This window comes from Triticum aestivum, chromosome 3B (assembly GCF_018294505.1).
Source record: "Triticum aestivum cultivar Chinese Spring chromosome 3B, IWGSC CS RefSeq v2.1, whole genome shotgun sequence".
Classification (NCBI taxonomy): domain Eukaryota; kingdom Viridiplantae; phylum Streptophyta; class Magnoliopsida; order Poales; family Poaceae; genus Triticum; species Triticum aestivum.
In genome coordinates, this window is record NC_057801.1 from 812,560,955 (window position 1) to 812,587,059 (window position 26,105).

The following is a 26,105-nucleotide window of genomic DNA, read 5'->3' on the forward strand; positions in this document are numbered from 1 at the left end:
CGGGTGGCGAAACCAAGACCAGCTCATCGTAATCCCTTCCATTTTGCCCTAAAGCATGTTTTTCAGTGTAAAAACAATCAGCACCACGACTGTGCCCAGGGTGCCATTTTTTTTTTGGAGCACAGTTAACCAGCATGGATACTGGACAGAGGGAAGGACAAAAGGCATTTTTCGGGTCCCTCCGCCGACGTGCGCATCTTTCGTGTTCGGCACCTCGAGCCCGCCACCCCAAAAAGGCGAAAAACTACGCGGCCAATAGATAATTTGTGTGGCCGGCCAGCCTGACTGAAATGACTTGAGTACTACGACGCGGATCTCCAGACTCGCTCCCTCCCTGGTGTGTGTGAAGCGGCGACCACGATAGTGAGGCAGGCAGGTACGCGTAGGCGCACAAAATCCGCATCATATCTCATATCGGCGTGCCATCTCATGGAGTAAGTATGACACCAACCAGCCAACAGGCTTGCTAGAGACAAACAACAAATTGCAAACCTCCCGGAGCCAAGCCATTACTACTATATATACACATCGGCCTGGGGACGATAACAGTCAACGACGAGGGAGCACACACACCCACACTCCCACGAGCTCCTCGCCGCGCTAGCTGAGCCAGCCGAGCCTTTTGTCCTGCGAGGGCGAGCATGGGCGGCGGGGACGAGCATGGCGCGTCGGCTCGGCTGGAGAGCATCCTCACGGACTCGTCGGCGCCGCGGGCGGAGCGCATGTGGGCGGCGGGGGCGATCGAGCTCGGGATGCTCTTGCGGCTGGCCGTGCCGGCGGTGATCATGTACATGATCAACTTCCTCATGTCCATGTCCACGCAGATCTTCTCCGGCCACCTCGGCAGCCTGGAGCTCGCCGCCGCCTCGCTCGGCAACACCGGCGTCCAGATGTTCGCCTACGGCCTCATGGTACGCTACGCACACACGCACGCTCACCTCCATCTCGTCTCTACTTTAAATCCTTCGCGTACGTACGTGTAATATCTGCTTAAGTGGCCACTCCTTGATGACATTCTCCATTTCGATCTAGATACTAGCACATTCTCTGTCGGGGTTTGTTGGTGATCTCCTGTATTTAGAGTCATACTTTGACTATCAGTTTATCTGACAAAATACAAACTATATGTCACAGAAATTATGTGGCGGAAAACCATTTTCAAATCATTGGCGTAAGCATTCGCCTAATCGGATCACTGTTTGATGGCATTCTCCATTTTGTTTAGGTAGTACTCCCTCCGCATCACAATATAAGACGTCTTTTTTGACACCGTGACAATGTAAAAAAAAGGCCTTATATTATGTTATAGAGGTAGTACTTTTTCCATCGGAGTTTATTGGTCTCCCATATTTTGAGTCATATTTTGGTTATAAATATAAATAATAAATTATAAAATATATGAAACAAAATTATACCGCGGGAAAACCTCCTTAAATCACTGGCGTACGTGTGATATTTGTGTCACCGAATCACTCTTTGATGACATTCTTCATTTTGGTCTAGAGAGTAGGCACAAATGATAGTTCGAGTACATCGAAATGTTCAAATTGATCCGTCATTAGTCGGTGTTCATTTGTCCAAAAGGGGTGGCCATATACCATTTTAACTTGCTACTTAGATCCTCTAATAATATACCGGTGTACTTCCTCTATTTCAAAATATAAGACCTTTTAGAGGTTTTCATGTGACTACACATAAGAATGTATATAGACATATTTAGAGTGCGGGTTCACTCATTTCGTTTCGTATGTAGTCCGTATTAAAATTTTGTGCTGCACGGCGGCAAATAAGACGCGCGGGGAAAGCTCCAAGGAATATGTCGAGCCGTGTGAAATAGGCCTTTTTCTCGCTCTTATCCATAATCTGACAACTAATCCCGTGTTTAGTGCTGCGATGGTTGGCTAAAGCATGCAATAATTGCACGCCCAACAAGCCGCTCCGCACATGCATGCATGCGCCGTTCAATTAACTTGTCACCAATGGACGATTGTTTTGACCAAAAGAGTTGGGCGTTGATTTGACCAAAAGAGTACCGGTTGACGTTTTGTTTATTGCCACGAGCTTGGATCGTGTGTCATGGGATTCTTTTATTTATGGATGAGTGGTTGATGGACTGCAATGACGATCGACTTGAGATAAATTTGACTCGTTGAGTAGTTGGCACGTCCTAGAGAGAAAAGTTTTCACGTGATTGGCATAGTATATGGATGTATTTGCCCTAGCAGCCTAGCTACTGCATGTTCATGTGTTATGCATGCGTACATATTTTCATGGAGAAAAGACTTGTGATGTGATTTAGAAAAAAATATGTGATCGAAAAACATTTTTATGACAGTAACAAGACAATATGTTTTGCAGCTGGGCATGGGTAGTGCAGTGGAGACCCTGTGCGGACAAGCCTACGGTGGACACAAGTACGACATGCTCGGAACCTACCTACAACGCTCCGCCGTTATCCTCTGCTGCACCGGCATACCTCTCGCCGTGATCTACGCCTTCTCGGAGCCACTCCTCCTCCTGCTGGGGCAGTCGCCCGAGATAGCCCGCGCGGCGTCCATCTTCGTGTACGGCCTCATCCCTCAGATCTTCGCCTACGCTATCAACTTCCCGATCCAGAAGTTCCTGCAGGCACAGAGCATCGTCCTCCCCAGCGCTTACATCTCCACGGCGGCGCTCGTGCTGCACCTGCTGCTCAGCTGGGTGGTCGTCTACAAGGTTGGTCTCGGGCTGCTCGGCGCGTCGCTGGTGCTGAGCCTGAGCTGGTGGGTCATTGTGGTGGCGCAGTTCGCGTACATCATCATGAGCCCGATGTGCCGGCGGACATGGACAGGGTTCACTATCAAGGCGTTCTCCGGGTTGCCGGAATTTCTGAAGCTCTCTGCCGCGTCCGCCGTGATGTTGTGCCTTGAGACATGGTACTACCAGGTCATGGTGCTCATCGCTGGCTTGCTGCCCAACCCGGAGCTTTCCCTGGATTCCCTCTCAGTATGGTGAGTCCCCTTTATCTGCACGTGTTCATTATTTTTGGGTTGTAACTTGTACTTATATACCTAGTAATCAATCTATAGAGAGAGTGCTGATTAACTTGCGACTTGTGCAGCTTGACAATCTCTGCTTGGGTGTTCATGATATCAATAGGTTTCAATGCCGCCGCAAGGTTCGTGGCTCTAAACGGAATGACTTGGAAACAAAATAATTAGTTACTTAACTATAGATAAGCTAATGGACAATGTTTCACTTCAGTGTTAGAGTGAGCAATGAGCTTGGTGCCGGCAACCCCAAGTCTGCATTTTTCTCGGTTTGGGTCGTGACGGTGCTCTCTGCAATAATCGCCGTCGTCCTTGCTGTTGTGATCATGTGCTTCCGCAACTACATCAGCTACATCTTTACAGAGGGTGAAAGAGTTTCCGACGCCGTGGCGGATCTCTGCCCGCTGCTCGCCATCACCATCATTCTAAATGGCATCCAACCTGTACTGTCAGGTAAATTTTACAATATTTCTGCACGCCAACCATGGTTCAGCCGAACCTACGCTCGGCACCATTGATTTCTAGACACTATTCATGAGGATTCTTGCATTGTTGATTAAAAAATGCAGTTCGCATGCATGTCTATTCATAAGGATCCATGCATGGTTGATTAAAATATATAGTTGGTATGCATGTCACAGATCCACATGTAGTAGGATGTTAAATCGTACGGCATAGACCATAGGTTCGGCTGAACCATGGTCCTGAATCACTTCTCTCGTACTATCTTTATTATTGACTTACATTATGGGACGGAGGGAGTAGTACATTAGCACAATCTTTCAGAAAAGTGCTCATGTCAACTGTATTATTCAAGCAACAGGGCAGGTTGATTTTGATTCCAATTCTAGTGCCAGGACAATTTTATTGTGTGTGAAACATTGTATCCAAGCTCTATCTTAACATATATACATGGTGATTGAACTTTACTGACATGCATAGAGATATCAGGTGTTGCTGTTGGGTGCGGGTGGCAACAATTTGTTGCCTACGTCAACGTCGGCTGCTACTACATCGTAGGTGTTCCCCTTGGTGTTCTTCTTGGTTTTGTCTTCAACTTTGGCGTAAAGGTAATGGATTTATCTATAAACTAAGAGTATATAAAAATCCTGCATGAAGAAATATTCAGTTCTCTATATCTTCTAACTTATATTTCATGATGGAATCATGTGCTTACTCACAGGGCCTTTGGGGTGGCATGATTGGAGGAACGGCCATGCAGACTGCCATTCTGTTGTGGGTCACCATTAGAACTGATTGGAGCAAAGAGGTAATCCCTGTGACTTAACCTATAGAGCAACAAGCTTAACTTTATAGCTCTATGTATTTATTTTGCACAAAAATGTAAATGATGAAAACGAAGTTAAACTACATGAGGTCCGAAGATTTAGTCGATCACTTGCTTGCTCACCATTTCTCCTTCTTGACAGTATATGTTGATGCAAATTATCTAAACTATGTGTTGATAAAGCTAATAAAGATATAATATGTAATTGCATTTGTGTTTTTATGTTTGTGTGACCTTCAGGTAGAGGAGGCACAAAAAAGATTGAACAAGTGGGATGATACAAAGAAGGAGCCCCTTCTTGTTGGGGTTACAGATGATAACTAATGGATCGCCTCAGATTCATAATTTCTTTGGGTTTGAGATTTGCCGCCAGCATGACTCATTAATTGGGAGCGACAGAATTCATGTAACTTGATTCTTCAGTGGATTATCAGAGTTTATGTACTAACTTGGTTGGCCTGACAGTAATATGCTTCTTAGTATGTAGAGTAGACATGGTTGGCAAGTTAGATTTTTCTTTGGTTTGATTGTCTTGATGTTATTGATCTCTCTCTCTTACTAGTAAGGCCACTGTCTGGCAATTTTGTAATAAATATTGTAATCAGTTAGGCTATATGCATCTATCATGTAGAGGTGTGGCAATAAAATTTTCTAATATCTAAAAAAAATCAAGGTTTCAAACCTTTTGACAGTAACACGAGGTCATAGGTCTCTCTCTCTCTCTCTCTCTCTCTCTCTCTTGTGTGTGTGTGTGTGTGTGTGTGTGTTTGTGTGTGTGTGTTTGTGTGTGTGTGTGTGTGTGTGAAAATAGGATTCTTTGATCCTTAAAACAAAATTATCATGGATAAAGAGCTAAACTCGAACTTTGTAATTTTACATAAAAGGAGTACAAGATGTAGAATCAGATGGAAGCTTCTATAATCATATTGACTTAAAGAGGTCTAAAGCGCGCTAGGTCAGCGGTGGAAGCTTAAATAGCCATTTTCTCATTATTCAAATGTACAATTCAAGTTAGGTGGACCTGTTGAAGCCAAACATGACCAACTTGTCAGTGTTGTCCTTCCTATAATTGCATTAGGCCGTTCACTAGAATGGAAGGAACAGTGCACATGGGCCGAACAGAAATAAAGAATCTCGGCCCGTCTCATTTGGGGAGTTCCCAGGTCCTCTATGTTTCTTCTTGTGTGATGCTGGATATGTCAGGTAAGAGGGATGTGTCACAAGGGGTTTAAGGATTTTTTTTCCTTTTCCTTTCTGTTTATCTAGTTTGAGTCAGTTTTGTTTCCTTTAAAAATTTAAAGCATGACACTTATTTATTTACATGAACTTTTTCTAGAAAAATGTTTGAACACCTTTATACAATGTATAATTAAAAATACAACGTGAACTTTTTTAGAAATTTGTAAACATTTTTTAAAATAAGTGAAAAATTTAAGAAATTTGCGAAAAATCTGTAAAATTATGAAATTATGAAACTTTGTTAGTATCTATTTAAAATTCTGAACATTTTTACACAATGCCAATATGTTTAAGTTTTTGTGTACATTTTTCAAAACGCGTGAACAATTTTCAAATTTTGTGAATATTTTTAGAAGAAAATAAAAAATGAAATAAAAGGGGAAAAGGACAGAGAGAGAGAGAGAGGCTTCGAAGGAGTAAATAGCATAAAACTACCACTTTTCGTGTTAGGGTTCCAAAAAACCACCACTTTTTTGTTTGTGACTGATACCTACCACTTTTCTTGTTGGTTGTCTCAAGAAACCCAAATCGCCAGTTGGTAGCGATTTAAACCGTTTTCTCACGGTCCGGGCCCACCTGTCAGGCCACGTCAGCGCCGCGCTTGACGGCGAGGCCGTTAACGGCCGTTACTCCGACCCGGACCGGTGCGGTCGGACCGCACCCGCTCGCTGCCCTTCGCTCCTCCTTTCCCCCGTTCTTTGCTCTCTATCTCTCCCGACAATGGTGGCGGCAAAGAAGGACGACTGCGAGCCTTTGGGCCTTGGGGCGACATTTGGCGGCGAGGGCGGTGCTCACTCCGAGGTGAACAAGTGGCTAGGCAGCGCAAGTTTCCCGACCTAGCACTTGCCTGGGCCGCCGATGCAGGAGGTCCAGATCTCGCCGGCGTTCCTTGCGGCCAGGGCAGTGGCCAGATGCATCCAAGCGGATCCAGAAGCAGGCACCAGTGGGCGTCCTCACTTGGTGGCGTGGAGTAAGTTTTTACCTTGTTTTTAATATCTTTGTTAGTATATTTATGAACTAGGGATAGGATCTGTTATTTGGATTGTTGACGAATTAGTTTAGGTTCTGGCCAGATGGCCAGATGCTCCTAGATGATGTAGGTTTAGGATTCTTTATGAACCAGGGCAGTGGCCAAATGCATCCAAGTATATTTATGAATTGGTATATTATTATGTATACATTGTAAGCAACATATGAATTAGAGTTTAGGTTTTGATATGTGCAGGTTTGGATTTGTTCATTGAAACTGTTGCTTACTTTTGAACTTCAAAATCTGAAGAAATCTGAATGTTTCTTACTTTTTTGCATAGTTTGGATGATGAAGTACGGGAATTGAGGCTGCATTTTCATGGCAGAGATAACATGGAAAGGAAGTTTTCCTTATCAGAAATTAATTACCTATTATTGTTAGCACTGATTGAACTTGAGGGCTATGGGTTGGATTCCTATCTATCATATGTTAAGGATGAGGGTAAGGGGCTAGAGGGGATTGAGGTTTTGGAGAGTGATGAGAAGGTGGAGGAGATATTGGACTTGTTTGCTGAGAAGAAAGTATTGAACATAACAGTGAGAGAGGCTAGGGACCCAAATCCAGCAGATGCAAACATGGACCACACCTTGCTTGAAGAGCAGATTCCAATGAGTTAGATTGGTGATGAGCCCATTGTTTATAGTGTTTCCCAAGAAGGTGTCCTTTTACCTGTCTCAAAATCTTCACAACCTCCAGTTATGCCTGTTGAACCATATCTTAACACATAGCAGAGCTGTAATTTCAACAAGGGAAAAGAGGCAGTGGAAATTGAAAATATTGAAGCAGAAGAGAAAGATGAAGATGAGTTGGACAAATCCTCTTCAGATTTTGAGTTTTACATGGGTGATTACAGAGGGACGAAAATTCCATCCAAGTCTTGGGCTAGGGGAGAAGATGAAGGTGGAGAAGGAACAAGTCAGCACTACAGGGAGGAGGAAGAGATGTCCGAGCATTATTTTGGGGCTGCTTCTGAACCCTCAGAGTTTTGGCAGGAGCAAAATGGTTCTGAAGAAGAAGATGAAGAAGAAGAAGCTTTAGATCATTTGAAAAGTGTGGCACAAAAATTGATACCTATGAGAAAACAAGTCCCAACAAGCAGATCACATAGTGAGCTAGATCACATAAAGTTTGAAGATTTTGTGCCAGAAGCTGATGAGTGCTGCTTTCCAGGTGATGAAGGCATTTCTGATGAAGAAGATGATGCACCTAGGTTGCCTTGTGGCAGGAAGAGAAAATTGAAGAAGAAGAAGGAAAGAATATGGTATGATTCCTCTAGGCCTGATGCACATGAACATTTTAGGATTCATTTGTGCTTTCTAAATGTGGTAGAGTTCAGAGAAGCATTGAGAAACTACCATGTTAGGACACCGAGGAACTTTGAGTACCACAGGAATGATCCAAGTAGGATCATAGCCAAGTGCTCAAATAAAAAAGCATGGTTGTCAGTTTTACTTTTATATTACTGCTTCTAAGATTGCCCATGAGGCAACCTTTAGCATCAAGAAGATGAATCTTGATCACACCTGTGGAGCAAGTGGAGAGAACACAAAGGTTACCATGAAGTGGGTTACAAGGGCTGTTGAGGATACTGTAAGATCCAATCCTGGTGCAGGTGTTGAGACAATACTGAGTTATACAAAGAAGAAATTTGGAGTGCATGTTCCAAAAAGTTTGGCCTACAGGACAAGGAGAAAGCAGTTGATGTTGTGCAAGGGGATCACAAGACACAATACTTCAGATTAAGAGATTATCTGGAGTGTGTTCTGGACACAAACCCTGGTAGTAGGTGTGTTGTGACAACAAAGGAATTTGGACTCCACCCAGCACCTACCCCAAGGTTTCATTACATGTTTTACTGTTTGTTTGCTTGTAAGGAGGGGTTCCTCAATGGTTGTAGGCCTTCATAGGTAAATCTTGTCTGTATACTGTTTAAATAGTGATTGCATAACAGTTGCTGGTTACTAATGGTTTTTAGTGCAGGGCTTGATCGATGCTTCATCAAACTAAGCACTTGGCAGCAATAGGGAGGGATGGCAACAACAACATGTTCCCTATTGCATTTGGTGTTATTGACAAGGAGGAGACTGACAGTTGGACTTGGTTTCTTACACAGTTAAGGACAGTAATTGGTAGTGGCAACAAGTTTGGACCCTACACACACTACAAAAAAAATACACTTCCGTGATGATAAGTGTTTGTCACAGTAGGTCGCGTTTTTTGTCATGCATGTACATCCATGACAAATTTATGACAGAATCAAGATAGTCATACCTGTGCTGTCGTAGAAGTGTTCCATGACATTACCAAAATTATCATCAAGGAAGTGTCCACTTTCATGACGATAAATCGCGCGTCACAGAACTGCTTTCGTCAAGGGTGACTGACACGTGGCATCCACCGTAACGGAACGCCGTTAATCTATCGGGTCAGGTTTTGGATCCGATAACCCGTTAACAGCCCCGACCAATGGGGATTTTCCACGTGTAAAATCATCATTGGCTGGAGGAAACATGTGTCTGCTCATCGTTGGGACAGATGTCATCCACTCATTGGACGGAAGGCGCCTATGATACGTCGACACGTGGCACGGCCCAACAGAGGCCCATTCCTGTGAAAAGGCTGGCACGTTTGACTTGGTCAAAACGTGGCGGGCCGGCCCATGGAAAGCCTGTTAACGGCCTGTTCGCATATAGCCCATTTATAGCCTGCTAACCCAAGGCCCGTTACGCCCTATCCGAATTAGGCCCAGTAGCATCATCTGGGCCACCCAATATAATTCCAGCCCGTTTTTACTTCTGGCCCATGTATGGCCCATGACGTCTTTCGACCCATATGAGGCCCTATGTAACTCTTGGCCTATTAACGGCCCGTGGTGAAACTGGCCCGTAATGAACAGTGTATCACTTTACACCCATTAACAGCCCATGGTGAAACTGGCCCGTAATGAACAATGTATCACTTTACACCCATTAACGACCCGTGGTGAAACTAGCCCGTAATGAACAGTGTATCACTTTATACCCATTAACGGCCCGTTATTCCGTTGGGCCGTTTCTAGCCCATGTTATCTTTAGGCCTCCTTGGAGCCCATTTATTCTTGGGCTCATTTCCAGCATTCATTTACTTACGGCCCGTTACTATCATTTTCTGCTTGTGGGCCAAATTCAGCCCGTGGTTACAGTCGGCCCGTTTGTGGTCCGTTAATACGTTGGGCCGTTTTCATAGCGTCATGAAATACGGCCTATTGATGGCCCGTTATGGTTGGCCCATGAACGGACGATTCCAACTCTAGCCCGTTTACGTCCATAATGCAGCCTGTTATTGGCCCATGTTATCATACTTCCCGTATAAGGCCCATTTATGATATGGCCCGTAGAAAGCCCATTGTTTCTACGGCCCTTAGAAGGCCCATTGTTTCTATGGACCGTAGAAGTCCCACTATTTCTACGACCCGTAGGAGGCCCAGTGTCACTACAGTAAATATTAGCCCATGGTTATTGTAGCCTAGTTTAAAAAAATAGGTTATTGTAGCCACTAGCAAACCGCGGAAAAAGAACTGCAATGACTACAAGAAAACAAATAAAGAAGACAACAAGGAAATAAATAAGCAAGAAACTTACGCTAGGCTATCACGACTTACATCCACTGGGCATGAAAGTTTGCCACTAGTGCAAATAAACGCGCCGACAAAATAATATACAAAACTGAGAGCACTTCAGAAGGCACTAGGCTTGGCCAGGAAGGGCCCCCCAAACAGCTAAAGAAGCTGAGTAGACCTCAGTTGTGTCAACGACAGATGCATCAACACTAGATTTAAGGCTTGATGGTGCGCACGGCAGTCCTCTGACATCTTCATTGCATCTTTGACTTCAAGTCGGAGCTGAGCTGAAGCAAGCCTTTCCGCTTTAAGTTGAGACTGAAGAAGTCGAACTAATTGAGGCAGCGACTGTGCACAGAGGTTGTCTCACACCTGCTGGTGAGTAGCTTCAACTCACTGTCTTCATCAAGACAGGACCTTGGGGTCATCTCGCTGTCCACAAGATGTTTGGCTCACTATCTTCCCTAATGTTCTGCCTGGCGTAAGAGATACGACTCTGAAAGAGAAACAAGGAGACACATAACAGGTTTCACAATTATATAAGCAAATAAATGGATCTGTTCTGCATAAGGAACATGTTTTTACAACTACAACTTGAAACTGGTAGTTGTTGCAAACATCCAATCAGATGTAAACAGCAAAGCAAACATCAGTGGAGGAAATGATGCCTATCCAAATCTATACTAGAACAAAGTTTGAAGGCTTGAGAAGGATGAACTTACATTACATGTTAACACAGGCTGGACAAAGCCCTTATCCATGTTGATGGAAGGATAATTCAATAAATTCCCCAAAGAAAATTCTTTATAAGCGTTGCCATTATTCTACATTTTGCAAAGAGTAAATATAGATCAAATAATATTGGAAGAAACAGAGGATAATGAAGCTCAGGTGCAGACTGATGATACATAATCAAATAGCAATTAATTAAGTACAGCGTTACAAGGCAAAAGGGAGAGAGGTACTCACGAGAGCAATGCAGAGCCCATTATTGTTTTGAGATCGTATGATCCTTTGAGCAAGGAGATTCATCTGAAATTAGTTTTCATACAAGAGAGAAGGTAAGGCACAAGCAGAAATTTAGGAGTTCAAATTTTGAATTGATATCATAGACAGTACCTGACGCTGGGCTCCCAGCAGTTCTAATAGGGGTTTGGCCACTGGAGTAGGGGTAAAGTGTGGTACAGTTGGGCCTGTGTTTTCTGTGGCTGCTGATCTATCTGATTTAACAGGTATCACTACCTTTTCCAAATACATAGTTTGTACTCCTTGAGGATCTGCACTCACCCTCTTCCTTTTGGCCATCTATTACGAAAGAACAACATTTGACTGGAAAAACATAGTGTGACGACACATGGAATAGGTACAGAAAATGGATAGGTATGGCATATAATCATATATGATGCTTAAACTAAGCAGATGGTGTAACAAAGTAGAAGTAATGCAAGAGGTCAGATGCAAAATATGTGCGACCAATACAACTTTGCAAAGCTAGAGCAAGCACCTTGATGGGTGAATAAGATAGGCCATCCTCCACCATGCCAAGTTTGTTAGCCAGTGGATCGTTCCGCAATATTCCTCTCGTGCGCCCATTCTCATATTCATTTTGATAATGTTCAATATCTGACATGCATGAAAACATAAAAACAAGTGAGATTTTCTTTGTAATGCAGAAGTGATTCTAATCCAATACTGCCTCCCTGTAAACCCCTTTGTGCTATCTCTGTAATTCTTTTAAAAGATGCCATGCATGCTGTAATTTGTTGTGTGCATTAATATAATGTGGCCTACTACTCAAAATATGAGAGCTCCAGAAGTGATGACACTTCGCAGATGATAGCTTCAACATATAGTAAAGAAGAACAAGTCGACCTGACCTGACAGATTCAAAATATACTAAGGGAGAACAACTCGACCTGACCAGTCGACCGCAAGAGAAGAGTATCATCTTAAAGAAGAGCAGAAGAGCAAGCAGATTGAAGATATTACAAGTCTTTCAATACAATGTCGGTTGGCCACCCATGATGAACCAGAGCGCACAGAGAAATACTATTCTTTCCGGTCTCTCCATATGTGGCTCACATGCATTTCGAAACTAAAGTAGGAACATTTAGCTCACCAATTAAACATCTCTCAGTTTTACTAATATCAGCAATAATATCAGATATGAATTTGTACAACTAAGCTTGTTTAGCTCGATGGGTGGAGCAGTGCTATTACGACACGAACCATGTAGGCTTATTGTGGTCATCATAAAATGGGGAAAACATAAGCATGATGAGTACAGTGTTGACCGTGGCAGTAGGATGGCAGATCTGAAGCTGCAAACCGCGCAAAGGGTAGTTAGCAACCAATGTTTGCTTTGAAATAACAACCAAGATTTGGTATGTACAAGAAAGTACGGTCAACAAGTGACAAAGAAATGCAATTATGCTGTCTATCTATATGTCACGACATGCATTTGGAAACTCAAGTGGGACCTTTAGCTAACCAATTAAATGTGTCGGTTAACTAATATCAGTATCATATCACAATCATATTTGAACAACTAAGCTTTCGAATTCTGAGTGTTGTGTTGTTTTGCTTGAAGGGTGGAGTAATGCCAGTCCGACAGAAAGCACCTACGCAGATCATAGTAGAGTAGATAAAAGGGGAAAACCCTAAGCATCAAGAGAAAAATCAGGAAAGTGAAACTAGCTGGACCAGTGGGTGGCGCATATGCTTTTCGAAACGAATATAGGAACATTAGGTGACCAATTAAACGTTCTCTGTTTTAGTGATATGAGCATCATATCAGATTCATATTTCAACACGTAAGCTTTGGGTTGAGGTCATGAGGAGCAGTGCTAGCACGACACGAAGCACCTACGATGATGGTAGTGAATATAAAGGGGGGGGGGTAACCATAAGCTTTACGAGTATAGTGCCCGTGCCATGGTGGATTTGAAGGTGCAAACCGGACAAAGCTACTTTGCAACCAATGTTTGCTTTCAACTAGCCACTACGATTTGGTACGGATAACAAAAGTACAGTAAACAAATTACGATCTATTTTCCGGGTGAGATCAATAACTTAAGCACATATGGAAGAGTACCACCTCTCTTGCGACGCCGTGTAGGCCTATGCTGATACGTTGAGGGTGCTGCGGGTGCGATGGCTGTCGGCGGCGGGGAAGAAGACTTTAGACGGAAGACGGCCGGGTCGGGGGATATATCCTGTTGCCGTGGACGAGGCGGTCGTAGGAGCGGCAACGGAAAGGTGGACGACGGCGCCGATGAAGCGAGAGGAGGCGACGAAAGGATTCTGGTCCAGCGCCGTGGATGAGAGACGTCCATATCTTGCAGTGGACGACGGGGTAGGGGTAGCGGCTCCAACAAGGTGGAGGATGGGTGGCGGACGGAGGAGGCTGGCCGTAGTGCGCAGGTTGTCGTGCCGCTGACGGTGTATGAATGGGGAAATGGTGGGGAGGGGGGGGGGGATCTCAAACTTTGGGACGCGCTTCTCTAAAATGGGGGAAAGTTACGAACTTATCCCCCGTTTAAAATTTCGGACATCGCGTCGGTTGGGGATAGGACGGTAATCTCGCATCTCCCAAATATTTGCCGGTAACTATTTCGGGCGAGGAGAGGGTGTTTTGCCACCCACGGTTGGCACCCACGGTGTATGAACGGGGCTGACAGGTAGGGCAGTTGTGTCACGTCTGATGGAAGTTACACATCTTCCCCTATTTAAAATATTAGCCTACATCGATTTCGGACGAGGAGAGTTTGTTTTGCCGCCCACCGTGTATGAATGGGGAAATGGAGGAAGAGACACATGTCTTTCGGACGAGCTTGAATCAAATGTGTTTTGCCGCCCACGTTTGGCGCCCACCGTGTCTGAATGGGCTCAGAGCCGTTGTGTCATGTCTGATTGAAGTTACTAGTCTACCCCTATCGACAGCAGTGTAAATCCGGTCGATAAGGATGTACTCAGTGTCAGGGGTAAACAGTAATTTCCATCTCACAAACACTTGCTTCGGGCAGCCCACAAATTATAGTGGGTGTTTAGCCGCTTCGTTCAAAACTTGGGAGAATTAGCATTCACGTTTGCCCTGGGACCTGGCAAACTAAATTCAAATCCAATTTGTATTCGATTACGAATATCCACAGATAATTATACGTTTTGTTATTTATTTCTTCAACACCACAACAAAGATTTATTCCACCTTTATATATGATTATGATTTAGAAATGCCATGATCTTCGAATTCAGTAGGTTGGATACACTCTGATTCAAACAGTTATTTCATCCAATACAATATGCTCACACGAAAAACAGTTCACCTTATGTCAATCATACAAGTACTAAGGATTACCTCGTCTAAAAAATTTGGATCATTACAACACATGGACAACATGGAATTCCGGACAACATAGGGGATCTTGCAACATAATCCATTTAGAGACATGACACAACATGCAAGTACAATAATCTAATGACAATTTCAACTGGTATCTAAAGAAGAACAGGGATTACCTTGGGCTTTAGATAGCACAAACAGCAGGACCTCCTCCGTCTTCAAATGCAACATTCTTACTTCCTCCAATTCTTGGGTTGCTGGCATAATGCGTGCCGCTAATTCCGTAATTTCCAGCCTCAAGATAAAGATTACCTCATTCATGGCAGCCACACCATCTCTTTCTGCCTCTAGTAGAGCCTCAAGAACTATAATATCTGTGCTTAGACTGCTCTCTGGCGGTGTTGCCTCTGAACTGCTACCATCTGGTAACATGGATGGCGCACTGCTTTCACAAATAGATTCTGGGGTTGTACATTGTGTCCTAGTGTGAACGGCATCCTGAAAGGTTTCCGCTGGACATAAGTAAGAGATAGTTATCATATGATCCAGGCAGTAAGCTTACATGGTAAACGAAGGACGGATTATTGCCGAGCATGGCAAACTATATTTGAATGGTTCGAAGCAGCATCAGCCGAAAAGAAATTAAAATGGTAAGATGAAACTAGGGATGTAAGTGGCAAATAAACGACATCCGCCAGTCCCATCTAGTTAGTTTTTGCTACCTCCCTAGTTCATTTTCCTCAAAAAACAAAAACTCTTCTGAACTATCATACCACTAGTGGACTTTAATCGGGATTAAACGGGACCCAGTTGACATCCCTAGTTGAAAGGGAGTGTACAACCGCTATATTTAAGTTGCCAAGGCATCTAAGCAGTTGAAATAATCTGAGAAAGCACTTAACAGTGTGGCCTCATATAAACTACGAAGACAGTCTTGTGATGAAGTTGAGAGGAAAAGTTAAGGACTCAAATGAAATAGGCATGCATTTCTTTCCGATAGTACAGCAGGCACTGCTGACATATTGGCCAACTCAGGTATAGCGTAACAACAAACAAGCATTCGAATCAAGCAATACAGCAAAGCAGACAACTGAACTATTTGTAATTCGGTAGGATTACACGTTGAGGGCACAAGCCAAGAAAGCAGCCCACTCGCATTACATTTCACATGTACTAAAACACATTGGCTTACCATATGTTACTGTGAAGCCTAGCTCCTGTTGCAATGTTCTTTGAAAATATCGTCAGCATCCCGTGGTAGCAAATCTAGTTGTTGTAGTTTATTCTACACCATCTATTTAGGTAAAATTAATTTTAATCGCATGCACTGGTCCGAATTGATCATCAATGGTTCATCTAAACTAATGAAAGAAGGGTGTGTGCATACGTGACAATATATCTGATTCCCTCTATTTTTATGCTTGTTCGAGGTGCCGGCCCCAAAAGAACAAATATTTTACTTGATGGGGTTGGCAGCTCCATAATTAATAGAAGCATCAAATTAGTCATGCAACTTGGGAAGATCAAGAACACACAAACAAGTAATGAACAGAGGCTCGGAGCAGTGATGTAATAGCTAGCATCAGAAAATGTAGGGTAAAACGAACAAAAAGCAGCGGAACCACATGCTAGTTTGCTGATGTGTAATTAAGCATAGAGAACATTAACCAGTCTGATGGACCAACAGGTGGCATCAGAAAAAAACTAAAGCATATTAACTATACTAGTATGTATGCACGTGCAATGCACGTCTTAAAAGAATGGAGTGATTTTGGAGTGTGACTCGAAAAAAGTATAATGGAGTGATTTTGATAAATGGAATTCCACCCACAGTTGTTTTTAATATTCACACAAAAAACTGTACATTCACATCTAAAATACTGGAGGTTCATTAAAAAACTGTATGTTACTCTATTATTTTTTCTTCCCATTCTCCTCCCAAACCTTCTTATCTGGGCTCAAGTGGTCATGCGCTCAAGCAGTAATATAGCCCATGAGGCATCGCATATGGGCCTTTTTTTCCTGGAAGGGCCACGTGAATATTCTAGAACACAGCAGAGGCAACAACAGTCTACTGTTCATGGCGAATCCGGCTGATCTTAGCCCTTGGATTTTGGAGACCAACGGTTATGATTGATGCTCTGGATCCATCTCAAAACTGGTACACTATATAGTAGTACAGAAATAAAGTACATATATAGATATAGATGTGCACTGGTATGTAATTTAGCACATGTAACATGTTCATTGCCAGAAGTATGGCCCTACAGGTGCAAGCAGAATAAAGTGTCTCATGAAAAACGGAATGATGCCCTGAAGAAATTCAAAGGTGCGGTGCTTATGCTAGGAAAGTGAACGTTGGCGCCGACCGTTGGATGATAGTACCTGATTCTCGGTGGCATATGGGTATCGTTGTCATACTTGATAGCTAATGATCGTCGATGGTGCTCGTGTTGCGGTTGAGTTTGGGCCGGCTGTCGCTGTCGCTGAAGCGGCTCCGGTGCTACGGTTGCGGCGCCTGTCGACATACAAGAAAGCTTATCTGTGGTAAGTGAACAGTTGCACGATAACGAGAAAAACTGAAGGAGTACAAATTGAAATAACCTGATGAGGCCGCGGCGTCGGTAAAGCAGGGCCGGTGGAGTTGAATATGGCGTCCGTGGAGCGGGTACGGTGCAGTGGACGAAGGCTTTGGCGAGCGCGTTGTACAGTGCTTTCGGTGAGGTAGATCTATTGCCGAGGATGAGGGCCTGTATGAAGGGCCAGCGAAGGGGCGGATGTGACACCCCAAAATTTTGACCTTGTTTTGTTAATTAAAATTTTGCCAGGAAATTAAGTTTTTTATTTTCTGGGCCCCCTTTTGATTTTTGGACTTTTTCTCTCTCTCTTGTTATTATGGAGTTTTCCCCAAAAAGAAAACCTTTCAAATATGTTTTGGGCTTGTTTAACCTCTCAAGAAAAACTTTTCTTTTATTAGTAGAACTAATTACATAATTAATTTGCTTGATATTTATTTTCTTGAATAATGGTTTTCCAAGATTATTTGGCCATATTTGAACTACAACCATTTGATAACTTCTCTTAAAATTCCAACCAAAATTTGGACATGTCAGGTGATGTTTTAAAATCACTTTTATGCAAAAATATCTTTTATTCATGAAATATTTTGAGCTCTACACCCAATTTTCTTCTCTGGTCCAGTGGGCAAATTTTGCACTGCAACTCATTTAAATATTTCTTTCTAGCTTCCACCAAAATTATGGGATGTTAGTAGCAGCATATGATTCCACTTTATGCAAAAACCCAGTGATGTTATTTGAAAATTTTGAGTGAATCAACCTCATCTTCATTCTGGTCCAACATGATGGTTTGTACAGCAACCATATTCTTGCTTGCTCTTTGGCCCTTGATTCTTTCCCCTGCTTGTAGACAACCCTACAAAACCCCTAAGTCCAGGAGCATGCAACCATTGGAATACTTTTGGTCCATGAGATGATGCCATTTACCTCCTGTCCAGAACTGAAGTTTTGCACAACTTGCACTAACAAGTTTCTCCTTTTGTCAAACTAGCTTCACCACCCCCTTATCCATCCAAAGAGACACTGATCTGGAGAATTTGGCCACCCCAAGTTTTGCTAGATGCCCTTGGCATTTTGACAAACACCCTGAGTGCATAGCCAGATTTGGCATGATTTCAAGTCTACATTGTGAACTTGGCCACCTGACCTAACCACCATGTCCATTTAACTTCTGACTAACCCTAACCTAGCCCTGTTTCTTGCCAGCCTCACCCGCAACCTCTAGCATGCCCTGGCATTTCGTCGAACACGTCCCAGGCGTGCTCTGGGCGCGAGCAGAGCATGCGTATTGCACGTGCCGCGCCCGAGCCGACGCGTCGCGCCCCTGGTTCTGCCCTCCCTGTAGAGCCACGCCACTCACTCCCCTCCTGCACCGCCACGCCACCCCGACCAACCTGGCAACCTACAGCACCGCCGTCAGGGCACTTTTGGCGGCACGCCGGCGTCCGCAGTGCGCCTCTGCCACGGCCGGCGCCGTCCGAGCCACCCCGGCTCGCCACCTGCCCCTGGGAGACGCGCAAGCTTATCCCCTCGCTCATCGGCTAGCTCACGTCGCCTCCACGTCGCCCTGCAAGCTACAGAAAGACGGTCGCCAACGATCTTATCCACGGCCGCCGCGGAACCGACTCCGATCGCCTATATAAGGAGCCCCGAGCTCATCCCCGCACGCAGGCAGTCCCAAGCCATCTCCCTAGGACCCCCATTGGCAGCCAATCAACTCGGGGAGGTCTCCTTCCCCATCTCCGGCAACCGCAGCCGCCGCCACTGCCCCGGCCATTCCGGCTCCACCAGGGCCTCCCCCTCTCCACTCTCTCTACCAGAAGCTCTCTCTTCCTCCCGTGAACCCTTCCCCCTGCTCGATTTTGATTGGGAACCACCACAGCCCCAAAACCACTTTACTCCCGACGCCGTTGGCCGCCGCGAAGCTCGTCGCCGACGACTCCCTCCATCCCCATCACTCCCTCGACCACCGGAAGAACCGCCCCGGTCTTGCGGATCCATCCCGACCCTCTGGAGCCCGTGGGGAGCCGCCGTTCGCCGGTGTTGATCGCCGTTGCCTCGCCTCCGTTCGGGCAGAGGAAGAGGAGGGAGAGATAGACTGGTCAAACCTGACCAGTGGGCCAGGCGGGCCCACTGTCAGTGACACACGCACCGTCCACGCTGGAGTAAGTGTAAGCGTAAATCCAAAATACGCTTTCGACGTGTACGTGTATATTCAAATCGTTTTCTTTTCTGTTTTATTTTAAAACCAGATTTTTGACTAAACTTTGACTGGCTATAACTTTTTAAATACAACTCGAAATGAGTTGATTCTTTTTCCTACCTCTCTCAAATATTGTCTAGTTCATTTTAAGATTTATTTCAAAAAAATTCAGACAACTTTTTGGTACTGTTTTTGAAACTATATATTGATTCAAAAATATTTTTAAATAGGATTTTGGAGAGAGGAGAAAACTTTCAAATGTTTTGGAGTGCACCCTACCTTTCCACACATTGAAGGCAAGCATCCTGAACCTTGGCATAATATTTTGCATGAATTGTTTGACACAATCATGACACCACCTCCTTACATAGGACTCATTATTTTATGTGGTGATATGATCATTTGCATGAATGCTTATTGGAATTTCCTTGCTGTTGGAAATGGACATGCTTGGGATGATGATCATCCTCGTATGCCTTTCGTGCCTACCGAAAGGAAAACTGGAAAGTCTCTGTCTTGGGTAGACCCGAGCTTGTCCCTAGTTCCTCGTCGAGACGAGTGTGTCCGGCATTGCATGAGCGGTATGATGAGTGGTGACTCTGTCTGTTGGATGAAATATATTCGTTATGCTAATCATGCAGGGAATACTTAAACCTCCTGAGTCGACCCTAGATCGAATCTTGTTCCAGTAACCCCCATACTTGTTTCGTACTACCACTCATCTCTACAACAAGTAGAGTACGGTTCAGTAAGTTGTCAACCTCTTTCTAGCACACACACCGTACAGGGAGGCCATGGTGGAAGATACCGGTTGTAGCTGGTAGGCAGGCCACCTGGTCCGGGGGCATGGGTGTTCCCAGTTGAGACCGAGAGGGGAGGCCACCCCTTAGAGCGTGCAATATAAATTTGATCCCATGCTACGCGAGGTTGTAGCCTCCCCACTTAGAGTTTGCTTGACAAGTGTCGTGGGTGATTCCAGACACGTGTGAGTTAAGCTGGTGTGTGCAAGTTAGGTGTGTTTTCAACAAAAAGACCGTAGACGGAATTAGTCCCGATGGACTAAAGGAATCCGTTACTCATGGGTAAAGAGTACACCCTCTACAGAGATTAAACCTATTCGAATAGCTGTGTCCATGGTTAAGGACTACAGTCTGGGATGGGTCAAGTGTCGGTCTTAGTGTCGGTCTTCGGAGGAGAAACTGTTAAACCAGAACATGGATCGTGACTTGTGACTTATGATGACTATGATTATTATTATTATGGACTAACCCCTCGATATTATCTAAAGTATTGAGTATCCCTGGGACGGTTTTACCTCCTGGATATTCACTATGATTATTTACTTTATAAGACCTTTATGTGGTGTCGCTCAGATGCCCGACTATGGCATGCTGTTATTTATTTTCCTTATAAGCCCTTTATGTGGTGTCGCTCAGACGCCGACTGTGGCATGCTTGTTATTTATTTTATAAGCCCTTTATGAGGTGTCGCTCAGACGCCCGACTGAGGCATTTCTCTTGTTTACTAACCCTTCGAGGCGTCGCTTCAGACACCCGATCGGTGCATTTTATTATTACTATGAGATTGCATATTCATAAATAACCTGCTTGCATGCATCAGAGTTTTTATTATCTTTTGTGACGGACGTCATGAGCATAAAATATTTCAGAACATTGTTGTTATATTATACCCGTGTCCATAATGTTTGCGAGTACATTCAAAGTACTCACTGGCTTGTCCCTGGCTATTGGCTTGGCCAGATTTCTTGCGCGGAGAGGAGCGACCGTGATGACAGCCCGGAACCTAAGCAACGGTGATAACAGCCTCGCGAAGATAGGAGTTAACCTGGTCAGCTGTTCCTGTGGGAAATGGAGTCCCATAGACACTGATGATTCACAACCCGCTTCCGCCATCAACCACTAGAAACCATTTGTTGTACTCATAGGCCATAATGGTCTTGTACTACATATTTTGTGTTTTGCTTAGAATTTCTGTATCAAGTTGGTGCCTCATCAGCTAACAGTAATCCTGGGGCTGATGAGCACAAGGGCCATTTTCTGGGAATTAGTACCCGGAAAACCGGTCGCGACAAAGTTGGTATCAGAGCCAGGTTGACCATTGGCTAATCCTATCTTAGCCAGGTCGAAAAAAAACTTAGGCGAACCAACCCACCAGACCCTAGCCAAAACCCCAGCAAAGCTTCCCGTGCAAGATAGCCACACAGTTACACCGACACTTTTTGCAGTCGGTGCCCAACCTATCAACCTAGCCTGTCGATCACGCGCCAGTGACCGACACAAAATCTGTCTTATTCGCAAGCGTGCGAAGGAAGACTCCGTCCACCTTTTTCTATAAAAAGGGCACGCTAGCCTCAACGCTAGCACAACACAGCCTCTACCCCAAACTGAGCCATAATGCCAGGCCCCGTAGTGCACAACGAGACCACATCAACCAACCTTGGAGGTTTTGTGACCATACTCGCAAACCTCACCCGTCGTGCCTATGCGTTAGAAGAGCCCCCAGAATATGTTGTGTACCAAGGACCCATGGGCGGTGAAAGCCGTCAATTCTGGGCCACTGTGCACATCTACGGTAGGGGTCTATCTCTAGAACGCCCCTACAGGTTCACCGGAAGGACAACTTCCTTCGAGCCACAAGCCATCCAGATAGCTGCTCGAGAGGCTATAGTTCAACTCCGGAAGTTGTCGCCCAGAGTTAACTGTCGCTCGTTCTGCTACTACCCCAGACATGAAGGGTATGGTAGACCACCCCAAGTTGCCAACGGGGATCACGAGACGGATCCTGCATTGTTGGACCTAGTGCGCTATGTAGGTGCACTAGAGGCACTATTCGATCAAATCACCATTGATCTGATTGCAGCTCGTGGAGAGTTGGTTCGTCGAGCCCCAGCAAGAGGAGAAGACGAGCCCGACGCCGACAACCCAGTCGTGCTGTTCGGACAACCAATCGAGACCTTAAGATCATCCCCAGCCGTCAACCGAGATGCTTTGATGACCCCAGAAGTGCTTCGTTGCCTTTTGGGAGCACACTCCAACGGGGTTGTGGCTAACAATCCCCGCGATGGTCATCATCGCTACCCCGACCCAGCAGTTCCTCCACCATCTCCGGCTAATTCCAATGGTGAGACCCGTGGAGAAACCTTGACATCCACAAGGCACGCCCGTTTGGATATAAACGAGGTAGACTAAGTCACCCGAGTAATGCCGAGTCTCAATGTATCCTCGTTTTGTAATCATGTGACCTTGTGAATTAACACAGCCGGTTGTTGTGCCTCTGTTTTAGATAGTAACCTTGCATATTTATGTCAGCATACAATTGCACATTTTTCCAAGCACAGCTACCAATACCACCCCGACAACCCCCACAGTGATACATCACTTTATTGAGGTATGTATCTGTGACTTGACCTCGACCCTTGGAGCTAAGCTGGCAAATTTATTACCTTACACCACTGTAAAATGACCCAACTTCAGTGCTATAAAAAGGCCACATCGTAACCTTACCAAGCACCCCACCCCTTGTGCACCACCCTCACAACCTTTTCTTGCCATGCCAAGCCCTAGTATTTATCTGAGAACCCCAGTTGCAACCCCGGGTAGCTTTGTCAAAATATTGTGGGACTTTACCTGCAGTACCATGGGTTCTACCCAGCCACCCTAGTACGATCTGTTCAAATCGAGAATCACACCTTCCACCTCGAAATATTGGGCAGCAGTACACATCCTTCCCGTAGACTCCAACCAAGATCCAACGGAAGTCTCCTTCGTGGGGAAATCAATGCCAACCCCACATATGGCCATAGAAGCTGCTGCTTGCGAAGCACTCGCTCGCCTTCGATTCGCGGTACCCTATGCCAGCGAACGAGGGTATTATTACTTTCCGAGCCGTGCAGCACCCGGAGAAGTAACATCTTTTCCTGGTAGACGGATTGAGAGAGACCCAGTACTGGCCAACCTGGTCCAGTACGTCATCGCTCAAGAACGTTTGACCCAGCGAGTAATGGGTTACCTCCAGAGTCTCGCGGACTTAAATCCTCAGATCACCATCGGCAGACCACTGAGGCCAGACCAAGAGAGACACATTCATCGTCTGATCAATCCTCTTTCCCCGATAGAAGAGGAGTGCGTTCCAGTTCCAGAGATATTTTCTCGGGACCCCGTCCAGCTACCATTTGCATTATAGACGTCGCTGCTATGTTTATTCTTGCAACTTTTACTTATGTGTTGTAACTTATGCGTGGTACCCCGAGTTTGTGCGGCGAGTAAATTATTTAGTTTCTATTAATGTGAGTAGTTCTGTTGCGGTTTGACTCTATTATATTATTGTTCTCTCGTGAAAATCATGGAGTTAGATCTCTTTTCCCTGAGTTGTTGCATCATATATCTCCTCACGCCGTGGATTACTTTATTTCACACAGCACCACGGCAGCAGACTCACCTCCGCTCGAACACATACCATGCTTGCAAAGACACGTAACCATGGGGTATTTGTTTTTCAAAACCGCTCGTAGCAAATCTCGAGGACGAGATTTTTCTTAAGGGGGGTAGTGTTGTGACACCCCAAAATTTTGACCTTGTTTTGTTAATTACAATTTTGCCAGGAAATTAAATTTTTTATTTTCTGGGCCCCCTTTTGATTTTTGGACTTTTTTTTCTCTCTCTTGTTATTATGGAGTTTTCCCCAAAAAGAAAACCTTTCTAATATGTTTTGGACTTGTTTAACCTCTCAAGAAAAACTTTTCTTTTATTAGTAGAACTAATTACATAATTAATTTGCTTGATCTTTATTTTCTTGAAAAATGGTTTTCCAAGATTATTTGGCCATATTTGAACTACAACCATTTGATAACTTCTCTTAAAATTCCAACCAAAATTTGGAGATGTCAGGTGATGTTTTAAAATCACTTTTATGAAAAAATATCTTTTATTCATGAAATATTTTGAGCTCTACACCCAATTTTCTTCTCTGGTCCAGTGGGCAAATTTTGCACTGCAACATATTTAAATATTTCTTTCTAGCTTCCACCAAAATTATGGGATGTTAGTAGCAGCATATGATTCAACTTTATGCAAAAACCCAGTGATGTTATTTGAAAATTTTGAGTGAATCAACCTCATCTTCATTCTGGTCCAACATGATGGTTTGTACAGCAACCATATTCTTGCTTGCTCTTTGGCCCTTGATTCTTTCCCCTGCTTGTAGACCACCCTACAAAACCCCTAAGTCCAGGAGCATGCAACCATTGGAATACTTTTGGTCCATGAGATGATGCCATTTACCTCCTGTCCGGAACTGAAGTTTTGCACAACTTGCACTAACAAGTTTCTCCTTTTGTCAAACTAGATTCACCACCCCCTTATCCATCCAAAGAGACACTGATCTGGATGTTTTGGCCACCCCAAGTTTTGCCTAGACGCCCTTGGCATTTTGACAAACACCCTGAGTGCATAGCCAGATTCGGCAAGATTTCAAGTCTACATTGTGAACTTGGCCACTTGACCTAACCACCATGTCCATTTAACTTTTGACTAACCCTAACCTACCCCTGTTTCTTGCCAACCTCACCCGCGACCTCTAGCATGCCCTGGCATTTCGTCGACCACGTCCCGGGCGTGCTCTGTGCGCGAGCAGAGCATGCGTATTGCACGTGCCGCGCCCGAGCCGACGCGTCGCGCCCCTGGTTTTGCCCGCCCTGTAGAGCCACGCCACTCACTCCCCTCCTGCACCGCCACGCCACCCCGACCACCCTGGCACCCTACAGCGCCGCCGTCATGGCACTTTTGGCGGCACGCCGGCGTTCGTAGTGCGCCTCTGCCACGGTCGGCGCCGTCCGAGCCACCCCGGCTCGCCACCTGCCCCTGGGAGCCGCGCAAGCTTATCCCCTCGCTCGTCGGCTAGCTCTCGTCGCCTCCATGTCGCCCTGCAAGCTACAGAAAGACGGTCGCCGGCGACCTTATCCACGGCCGCCGCGGAACCGACTCCGATCGCCTATATAAGGAGCCCTGAGCTCATCCCCGCACGCAGGCAGTCCCAAGCCATCTCCCTAGGACCCCCATTGGCAGCCAATCAACTCGGGGAGTCTCCTTCCCCATCTCCGGCAACCGCAGCCGCCGCCACTGCCCCGGCCATTCCGGCGCCACAAGGGCCTCCCCCTCTCCACTCTCTCAACCAGAAGCTCTCTCTTCCTCCCGTGAACCCTTCCCCCTGCCAGATTTTGATCGGGAACCACCACAGCCCCAAAACCACTTTACTCCCAACGCTGCCGGCCGCCGCGAAGCTCGTCGCCGACGACTCCCTCCATCCCCATCACTCCCTCGACCACCGGAAGAACCACCCCGGTCTTGAGGATCCATCCCGACCTTCTGGAGCCCGCGGGGAGCCGCCGTTCGCCGGCGTTGATCGCCGTTGCCTCGCCTCCGTTCGGGCAGAGGAAGAGGAGGGAGAGATAGACTGGTCAAACCTGACCAGTGGGCCAGGCGGGCCCACTGTTAGTGACACGCGCACCGTCCACGTTGGAGTAAGTGGAAGCGTGAATCCAAAATACGCTTTCGACGTGTACGTGTATATTCAAATCGTTTTCTTTTCTATTTTATTTTAAAACCAGATTTTTGACTAAACTTTGACTGGCTATAACTTTTTAAATACAACTCCAAATGGGTTGATTCTTTTTCCTACCTCTCTCAAATATTTTCTAGTTTATTTTAAGATTTATTTCAAAAACATCCAGACAACTTTTTGGTACAGTTTTTGAAACTATATATTGATTCAAAAATATT

The 26,105-nt window shown here is 45.1% G+C and overlaps 1 protein-coding gene across 1 annotated transcript; it reads left to right on the plus strand.

Moving 5' to 3' along the window:
* The first annotated feature begins 544 nt into the window (after window positions 1-544).
* LOC123072599 (protein DETOXIFICATION 40) lies at window positions 545-5,012 on the plus strand. Its single transcript, XM_044496181.1, has 7 exons — window positions 545-911; window positions 2,359-2,990; window positions 3,101-3,157; window positions 3,244-3,482; window positions 3,981-4,099; window positions 4,213-4,299; window positions 4,558-5,012. Exons 1-7 carry the CDS (start codon window positions 642-644, stop codon window positions 4,639-4,641), a joined length of 1,488 nt encoding a protein of 495 aa, XP_044352116.1. The 5' UTR covers window positions 545-641; the 3' UTR covers window positions 4,642-5,012.
* The last annotated feature ends 21,093 nt before the right edge of the window (window positions 5,013-26,105 follow it).